Here is a 10,613-nt window from a genome sequence, read left to right on the forward strand (position 1 = left end):
TTGAGTTTGCCAACCCAACTTACGGAAAACAGTTAAATATTATTGCATTGTTGTTGTAACTTTTTCGTGCTTTTGCTTTATAGTTTTTTTTGTTGTTGTTTTTCTTCACCGTATTGATTTCCACGAAAGCCTATCCATCTGACTAGACCTAATCCAGAAACAGTTTCGAACTGATTAACCGAGTTTAACTTTAGATAATTCGATGTATTAACTCTGAAATTTTGAATTATCCCTATTTCGTTTCATATCAGCCCGACGCTTTCAATGCCCCGATTTGAAGTGATGCCATGCATGGTAGAGCATGATGCCATGGGCCTCCGGCAACATTTAGTCCTGCAAGTCATAAATCCATAACAATTAACATAATGAGGCTTAAATCATCACCCAAGGCTGCCGTATATTCTTTGTCCCGAAAGACGAGCATATGCTCAATATTATGAGCTACACGGTGTATCTGTATCATCATAAGTAAATAGCATTCTCTTCTCAAATAAAAAGGACACATTGAAAAGCAATTTGTAACTTGTTAAAGGCTGTTGTTGACACACACACACACACACACACACACACACACACACACACACACACACACACACACACACACACACACACACACACACACACACACACACACACACACACACACCTTTCACGTGTCAGGACTCAGGACTGATGATAAATGAATAGCCTAGTTGAAACCTATTTGCACGTACATTAGACAGGAGGCCAACTGGGGACCCCCATGCATATTTCACTGAAGACTTACCATACATCTCCGATAGGCCCCCGGGCGTTCCAAGCCGGCCTGGGACCCACCACCATAGATTGAAATAAACGGCCCCCATTCATTCTCAAAGTAAATATTTTGCCCCCTCTGTCAAAGCTAATATAGCCGGCAGAAGTTTACGGGGTTCCCTTCCCCACCCGAGGCTAAAAATATGTCCCTTAGAAAAATATGCTGACAACTATTCTCATATGATTTTAGGTCATGAGGTATTAAATGCACAATTTGCCAACTGCGGCGCTTTTGCATGAAACGCTTTAGTTCAATAAAGCCTCATGTTGCATGATTGACAATTAATTCCTGTAGGACGCTTTCCTTTTTTCCCCCCCAATAGAGGTTATTTAAAGCGGTACAAAATATTAGATAGTAGGTCCTAGGTGTACCCGACGAAGAAAAAAATATAATAACACTAAGAATAGCTTATTATTATTATTACTTCACTTAATTACTACACTATTTGTATTGCAATTTTAGACTATTTAATTTGATCCTGACCGTGCCCAACTAATAAATAGCAAACAATTATAGTACAATTTATGCCATCACTTTAACAACATATTTGTATAAATATGGCCTAACAGTGGTATGAAATATATAGGCTGGCAGTTTGAAATAATGTAATAATAATGATAATAGTAATAATAATTTAAGATACTTTTGAAGGAGAATGAATACTGATCAAATACAATATTAGGTCTAAGCCTATTGCGTTTTAATTTAATTACATTTCAAAACAGTTTAATTTAGAAGTAAAATGGTCAGCCAAATCGTCTGGTTTTCTACAAAGAGAATAAATGGCCTGTTATTCGTTGCTTGCGAATGTATACAAGTTGTTCACTCATGGTCATTTTTGCAGGTAAAAAAACACTTTAAAGTCTCGTGAGCCATATCATTCTTCTTAGCCTAGCCTACTAATTTGAACCCTAAGGCCCTGATAATTTCAGACGACCGTTTGACAGTAACATCCGGTTTTAAATCTAATAAAATCTAATAATCTAATTAAATCTAATAAATCTCATCATTTGTTTGAGCATTCTCATTTTACATGCTTAACTAAAGATTAAATGACCAGAAGAGAGTTTTATATATACAATTACCGAATGAGTTTGTGTACATATGCCGTTATTAAGAACTACCTACCGTGCCTACCTGTTGCTTCTATAGTGCTCAAAATTGACCTTTAAAACAGTGGTTCTCAACCTGTGGGTCGGGACCCCCAGGGGGTCCCCTCACATGATTTTGAGGGGGTCCCCAGATAACAGTGAAGTGACAATTTAAGGACCTTTTAAGACCATTTAAAATTTTAAATACCTACAAAAAAAGAAAGAAAAGAAAAAGACCATTACTGCATCAAAAGTAATCAACAAACTATTCTATAAAAACTGGTCAAACATTGGCCAAATTGTCAAATAATATAAGAAAAGGGGCACATTTTTTGAAAATAGCTGATCCACATGCTCACAACACCTGGCAACGCGAAGCGTTTTGAGTTTGTAGATCAGCTGCTATTTTCACAATATTTATCTGTGGAACCGAGTCAAACTAAATGTAATGCCTCAACTCCTACAATCCAAGTGCTTGTCATTTCAAACATGATTATTTTGCGGAGTCACGGCTTGAAAATGTTGAGAACGACTGATTTAAAAAGTTCCCTCTTGTCTTGGTTTTATAATTACATGGCTTGAAAATGTACTGCTCCATAAATAAACACTATACGAACACGGTATAGCAGGCCAACACCTGAATGACCTGATATTCACTGTGTTTGTATTTCTTTTTGGATCTCCCCTCTGCAGTCAGTCATGCAGCACTACGGAGTGAACGGGTACTCTCTCCACGCCATGAACTCACTGAGTGCCATGTACAACCTGCACCAGCAGGCGGCGCAACAGGCTCAGCACGCACCTGACTACAGGCCGTCCGTGCACGCACTCACCCTGGCAGAGAGATTGGCTGGTAAGAACCAATTGCTCGTTATAGCTGTTACTTTACCTTGGTTTTCTGTTGTGTTTCTCTTGTGATCAACAACTTATATGTCTAATTCAACGATTCCCAAAGGTGGGCTCGGCCCACTAGTGGTCTGCGAGGATGATGCAAGTGGGCCCCCAAATGATTGGCAAAACACTAAAGATTTATTGATAATATAGCATTAATACAAAAAAAGTAATCTTTCATTAAAACCTTGAAAAATTAGTTTTCATTGCGATATCGATAAATAGGAATTAGGAACTAACTAAGTATATTACATTAGTTCCATTGATCCATAGAAAATTCACATGGCCCACCCATCTGACCAGATGACCAGATGGGTGGGCCGCGGACACTTTCGAGATTGTCAAGTGGGCCCTGATCCAGAAATGGCTGGGAACCGCTGGTCTAACAGATTTCAGTGAGCATTATTTAGGACCATTGGTCTTGGCTGTTCTTTTTTCACTTGTCCCTCAAGTTAAATTGGCCATGTTTCTTTTCTTTCAACGGCTGCACATTTCAAGACATCATCCTGGAGGCCCGGTATGGCTCCCAGCACAGAAAGCAGCGGCGCAGTCGTACAGCCTTCACTGCCCAGCAGCTGGAGGCCCTGGAGAAAACCTTCCAGAAAACCCACTACCCTGATGTAGTGATGCGCGAGCGCCTGGCTATGTGCACCAACCTTCCTGAGGCCCGTGTGCAGGTGAGAACCCATAGTGATGATGAATACATGCAGTATAATATATTGTCTAGTCCAGTGGTTCTCAAAGTGGGGTCCGGGGACCCCCAGGGGTACTTGAGGGGGTTCCAGGGGGTCCCCAGCTAAATGATGGATAGGAACCAAATGGACCCTTATGGGTCTGTAACTCTGAGAGTGTACAAATGGAACCAAATGGACCCTAACGGGTCCATTTGGTTCCATTTTACACTCTCAGAGTTAAATCAACATTGATTTTACAATATGAATTGAGGTCCCAGAGATATAAATGCCTTTAAATGGGGGTCCGTAGCCTAATGTATGTCAAACTGGGGGGTCCTTGAAATTAAAATGGTTGAGAATCACTGCTAGAGCCTTAAAAAACTTCTCTTATGGGGGGTCCCTGGCATATCTTTTCAAATGGGGGTCCGCGGGCAAATAATTGTCCATTTGGGGGTCCTTGACATGAAAAAGTTTGAGAACCAATGGTCTAGTCATTACGCTCTGCAAAAAATATATATAAATAATATCTATATAATATCAGGAAAGTAACTGAGAGTTACTGAGAACTTACGACTCAAGATCTTATTTCATTATAATCGTATTCCTTGTAACCAGGTGTGGTTCAAAAACCGACGGGCTAAGTTCCGTAAGAAGCAACGTAGCCTACAGAAGGAGCAGCTCCAGAAACAGAAGGAGGCCTCGGCAGCTTCCGACGGGTCCCAGGATGACGCCAAGGCCGACCCCTCCGCCACCTCCACAACCACAACCTCAACCACCGCCACCCTGACCTCTGAGGCCCGCACGCCTCCGCCACCCTCGTCCTCCTCCGCCTCCTCTCAGTCGGACGCCGAGAGGCTGGGAGGAGCGGCGGCGCGGCCCCAGCCGGGGGAGACGAGCGTGGAGGTGAACGTCACCTCCCCCGAGCCCTCGGACTGCGAGTCAGCGATGGAGGACAATGCAGAGGAGGAGTTAAGGGGGGAGACGAGGGGGGATATGAGAGAGGGGACGACACAGGGGGAGGCGGCGGGGGAGCCAGGGAGTGTCTCCCCGTCCTGCAAACGCCTCAGCCCCGCACCAGGTAGGGATCTAACATGCGTTTCATTTTGCTCTTTGTGCATACCTCCGGAGGATATGCTTTCAGTGGCTAGTAGCATTTATTTATCAAGTGTTTTAGTTTTCTTCTTTTCTTTTTTCTTTATTTATTAAAACAGAGCTACTGATAGAGTGAAGGATTCAATTAAAAACATGCATAGAAAAACACATTATATTTATAAGTTATGAGGCCAATGTGTTTGGTGTGTGTATTTGGATTTCAAACCACTCCTCCTCCTTCCCGTCAGACTCTCCGCTGGGCTCCCCCACCCTCCCGTCCTCCAGCAGCGTGACGGCCGGCCTGCCCCAGAGCAACTCCTACGCCTCGTCTCCCCTCAGCCTCTTCCGCCTGCAGGAGCAGTTCCGCCAGCACATGGCCGCCACCAACAACATGGTCCACTACCCGTCCTTCGACATGAGCGCCCCGCCCTCGCTGCCCTACCTGGGCATGAACGTCAACATGCCGCCTCCGCTGGGCTCCATGCCGTGCCAGTCGTACTACCAGTCCCTGTCGCAGGCCCAGCAGGTGTGGAACAGCCCCCTGCTCCAGACCGCTCCAGGAAACCTCCCGGGCAGCCTCAACAGCAAGACCACCAGCATTGAGAATCTTCGTCTGCGGGCCAAGCAGCACGCAGCCTCCCTCGGTCTGGACACGCTTCCCAACTGACCGCAAACCCCAAACCCCCCTCCGAACCAATGGGTTCTCTGTCCACATCTCATGCCGCTCTGCTTACCCAACTCTTTGTCATCACAGGGGCATGAAACTCACCACTAGGAGGACACACCAGAATATAAAGTATATATCTCATCCCCGAGGCTGGATGGATGCACTTAAAGAAATGACCATTACTGGAACTTTAGTTTACGCCAAGTGGAAAAGAAAAAAATACAATTTATGCCACCCAGACTGCGAAGACTGGAACATTGAACTGTGCTGCAGTTGGATACAGCTTGAATGTGAGCTTGTAACCTACTGCCACCTCACTGTAATTTGAGCTACCTTAGTGAAGTCAGGGTCCAAGTCTTGAACTACTCATCTTATACTGGGACAGATGGGATGGATCAGATATTCTGGAGGGTAATTCTAACAAGAACTTGTGAACATGAACTTTGCATGCGCCCCACTAAGCCGTGGATTACAGCAGGAGAAAAAAGTATTTGTCACAGTATCGTCAGCAGACTACAGCCATATCAAATCTAATTGCAGAAGCATCTAATTGGCCAGTATAGTGCCAATCCAACATCAGAATTTAGAGCTGGTTCTTCCTGTTTAACGTCATGACACTTCCAAGAATCTATTCCGCATAATGTAAATACCCTTCAGTGTTTGTTCCCCATCTGCCTGGTTAGCAAGTAAGTCCATGTCTCCTTTTGTACAAAGGATTTAAGATGGAAACAGTCAAAAATCCATTTGAATTGCTACATTGCAACTTTGTGTAAAGGACCTGCAGTACAATAGTACATTTAATGAAAAGTATCTGAGGGGAGTGCAAGTGACCAGTGGAAAAAAAACATTTTGTGGATATCAGACTGCCTCTGAATTCAATTACATAGTCACCACTTTTACTAAGCCTGTGGTTTAAGCAGAGAGAAAAAGGATGCACAGGCAAACGCTATGTATTATATCAATGTAGATCCAAGACAATGTATTTCTCAATTGTTTACCTAAATGTGAGTAATTTATCTGTTTAATGCAAGGGAATAAACCACACATAAGAATGATATCCGTTGTCAGTGTTTTCTATAAAGGATGTGGAATGTGAAGCTTTACCATACCTTAATGCTGTCTGCTTATAGATCAGTTATTATTTTCCCAATCATGCAGAAATGTAAACTGAAAAAGGCGAGGGAAAATCAAGACACTGTGGACACAGTTTTGTTTGCTGAAAGCAAACAAAACGTGTTACCTTTACCTGTATACAGTAGAAGGCCTTAAAGGGACCACACCATGAATTTTAACTTTTTCTTCTTTTTTGTGTGTATCTCTCTTCTATCCCCAAAAATACCCCAGTTTGAACACTCAGACTTTCACAAATCTGGGGTTTTCTGTAAATTGGTCTCAAAACAGGCCAAACTGATTTGCACCCTGACGTGACGTCACGTCAGGGTACAATACCTCCCGTTTTTCATTTCCAACCCCAAAAAAAGTATTTCGTTTTTTTTCTTATTTTTTTCTTATTTTATTTTTCTACTTTTTCCACACAGAAACAGGAGATAACATGCATACAAACTGGCTAAATAGTGCCCCGTGTCAAACAGGACAATGTGGTATTGCAGGTGAAAGTGCTATATAAGCCAGAGAGAAGTTAGTTGGACTGAGTATATCTGAGGATTGATTTAGGCTCAAACCTTTTGAAAAACGTTTGAGGGACATAAACAATATGATATTAAATATTATCATTATTTTTTAAATTCATGGTGTAGTCCTTTAAGGCATTGTGCTAAATAAAATAAATAGAGGGCAAGTGCTAGAGTTTTCAAGCCAATATATTATAGTATATGGTAAAATGAACGGAGTCTGCCCTGTGTCAGGAGAAAAAGGAAAATGCAAAAAAGAGGCTTATGACACAGTGATTTACCTTAAGTGGTGACTGAGAATGTCAAAGCAGGACTGATTAGACTGTGTCAGCAAGCACAGTCCATCGACAACTACATAGAGAGGGATGTTATAGTATGGTTGCAGTGCATAAACCCTTCATTACAAAGACGACTTCACATATGAGAGTATGTGTTGCAAAAATCACAGGCACTGGTCCACAGAGATGTGGGAAGAGTCATATGGTCAGATGAGTCATCCATCACCATATTCTCCACAAAGTGGGCAAGTGCATGTGCGGCGTACACCAAGACAATGGTACAGGCCTGGATGCTTGACCCCAACAGTGAGGGAGTCCAGACGGTAGCTCTGTAATACTGTGGGGGCATTGTCCTGGCATGGTTTGGGTCCACTTGTCCCCTTAAGAGAGGGAATGTTAACTGCAAATCAATACAAAGTTATTTTCAGTGATCACCTTTATCCTATTATGAAACATTCCTATCCTGATGGGAATGGTCTCTTGCAGGGTGACAATGCCCCCATCCATAGGGAACAAGGGGTCACTGAAACGTTTTATGAGTATGAAAATGATAAATAACGGTATATAACATGCTATGGCATTCGCTGTCAAAAGATCTCAACCCAAATGAACATCTATATGTCCACCATCAAACCACCAAATGAGTGGATATCTTTTGTTGGCGGTGATCCATCTCTCCAGTAGAGTTCCAGAGATTTGTACAATCTATGTCAAGGAGCATTGAAGCTGGTCTGGCAGCTGGTGATGGCCCAACACCTTACAAAGACACTTTGTATTTATGTTGGTTTGTATGTCGCACCTGACCTTCATGTCAGTCTTTTTATGGACCTTGTAATCACAACCTTGGTGGTCCAGGTACCATGTGAGGTGACTTCCCCCGGTCAGAGGGGCACCAAAAGTCTAGTCTGATCCCAGGTGTGATATTGGCCTCCTCCCACCAGCCCACATGTGAAATCCCTTCCACAGCAGGGAGTCTGGCCTATAGCAAATAAATACAACCACACAAATGCACACATACACACTGATAGAAACATGGACGTAGCATGTATGCACACAGACGCACATTTGTGCATTTACATGCACGCACGCACACACGCACGCACATCGTATATATATATATATATATATATATATATATTAGGGCATTCACGAATAGTGATTTTTAGTATTCGAATTATTCGACCTATAAGTATTTGAATATTCGATGAATCGATTTGATTATAAAAAATAAAATAATAAAAAAAATAAAAAATAAAAAAAATAAAAAGTTTTTTTTTCTTTTTTTTCTTTTCAATGACATTGATGACTGGACTCAAGGAATGCGAGTTGACGTCACACCAGAGCTCACAGCTGCGTGTCTGCTGCAGAAAAGCCAAAAAAAAAAAAAAAATCTAAAAAAAAAATAAAAAAAAACTTTAAAAAAAAAATAAATAAAAAATTATCGAATAATCGAATAGTGGTTTGATAGTCGAATAGTCGGTTTGATAGTCGAATATTCGAATATTCGATTATTCTGTTAATGCCCTAATATATATATATATATATATATATATATATATATATATATATATATATATATATATATATATATATATATATATATATATAAAAGTTTCTAGAGAAAGCAGAGGTTTTCAAATGACTTGAAAGGGATTAGTTTAGATTAGGTGTGCCAAATCCAAACACCCAAACACCCCTCCTGGAAGCAGATGGCACTGAGTGGGATCTGGGATTTGATTTCTCCAAACAGCTTTTTCAAACTCCAACAAGAAAAGTGATTTTAATAGGTTGCAGCAAGGAAATCACCGCAATGGACAAATAAATTGGACACAGGAGGACTGAGGAAGTGGTGGCTGTCCTCACCTGGGACACGCACGCACGCACGCGCACGCGCGCACACACACACACACACACACACACACACACACACACACACACACACACACACACACACACACACACACACACACACACACACACACACACACACACACACAATGCATTCACAGAGAAACAAATACAAAAAGAGAGAAGAGGAAGAAATGGTGAGAGATGTGGCATAAGACAGAGAGATCTGAGAACTGATATTGAGACAGAGGGAGGGACTGACTTACTTACAGAAAGACTGAACAAGAGACAAGAGAAAGTACGAGAGACAGACTGGCAGAGAGACGGGGGAAAGAGAGAGCAGAGAGAGAGACCTGACACTTGTTTGCCCGATGCAGAGTAACTAATCCTAAATGAAATGACTGAAGCAGCCCCCCCCCTTCTGCCCCACCCCCCTCCCCCTGTCAGCCAAGGTTTGGCTGCACCGAAACAGAATGCTTTGCCATAAGAAGATTACCTTTGGTTGGGATATCGATGGATTAAGTAAGAATAGAATGAGATGAAATAGAACTGAAAGGGGTTCCTGGAGTCAGCAAAGTTCAAACACCTGTTATTTCAGCGGTCTCCCCTTCTCTCTCACTCCACGACCACTGAGATCAGAAATCTGCTCATTGACTTGAACTGCAGGGGTGCAGGTTGCATTGCATACAAATAGTCATGCTGTGGGGAAGGAAAACAACAGCAAATTCACATTTAATGACATGTCATCTGGGTTCTTTTTTAACAAATAAATCCATGGTCAATGTGACAACATGAGTGCATGTGTTTGTGTGACTGGGAGCTCGGTATAAATATTTGTATATGTTTAAGTTAATGGGAATGTACTCTGTGTGTGTGTGTGTGTGTGTGTGTGTGTGTGTGTGTGTCTATGGCAGCTAAGCCGCTAAGGGTTTCCAGGAGCTCTTTGATGTGTATCTGGGCAATGCGCTATTAGAGGGATTTTCCTAGTTGACAGCTCGGAGAATGTGTGGAGGAATTGCGATGCCAGCGGGCTAAAAGAATGCTGGAAACAGGATTAGGATCATATTCTGGCAGCTGCTGTCACTTCATCAATGGGCTAAGGTTTCCTCAATGACAGCCCTCCTTCTCTGCCCAGCTAAAACCTTTAGTAGGACCATAAAAGGGGTGAGAGAGTGGAAAAAACAATGATTGAATAGTGCGCTATGATTTCTCTGCTGGGCTTGTTCAAGGGGCTTTGTGTTGGGAGGTCTTGGGGGGGTGGTGGGTTGTTCATTTGGAAAGAGGGGTGGTTCAGGGGGGTGAGGGGGCGGGGGGGCTTATGGGGAATGACTGTGGACTTTTTTGGAGGCTTTGCCCCCAAATGTCATTGGCAGAGCATGAGAAGGGTTTTACACTGATGCTAGTGGACAGGGACCGCAGCACTGTGTCCCCCCAGGGATGACAGCAGCAGGTGGGGAGGGAGGATGAACATTGTCTTGTGAATCCTGTCTTCACGTGGAACCGTATTTGCCTGTTCTGAGTAGTAATGCGGTTACGCACCACTTGTCTTCACCGTGTAAAGTGAGACCTCTTTCACCTGGTGATGGTGCATCTAATGTGAAGATAATGGGCTCTTTGTATCCACCCAGATGTGTTGGGGCTTTTG

General features: G+C 42.7%; 1 protein-coding gene across 1 annotated transcript; it reads left to right on the plus strand.

Moving 5' to 3' along the window:
• Positions 1 to 2,586: 2,586 nt before the first annotated feature.
• Positions 2,587 to 5,211, plus strand: LOC311051790 (diencephalon/mesencephalon homeobox protein 1-A-like; the record flags this gene model as incomplete). The annotated part of the gene is made up of 4 exons (XM_084066434.1): positions 2,587 to 2,740; positions 3,277 to 3,455; positions 4,068 to 4,530; positions 4,793 to 5,211. The coding sequence occupies 4 exons, from the start codon at positions 2,587 to 2,589 to the stop codon at positions 5,209 to 5,211; spliced, it is 1,215 nt and encodes a 404-aa protein (XP_083922560.1).
• Positions 5,212 to 10,613: the final 5,402 nt, after the last annotated feature.

The sequence above is a fragment of the Gymnoscopelus microlampas genome (genome assembly GCF_963454915.1).
Source record: "Gymnoscopelus microlampas genome assembly, chromosome: 9".
NCBI classification, from domain to species: domain Eukaryota; kingdom Metazoa; phylum Chordata; class Actinopteri; order Myctophiformes; family Myctophidae; genus Gymnoscopelus; species Gymnoscopelus microlampas.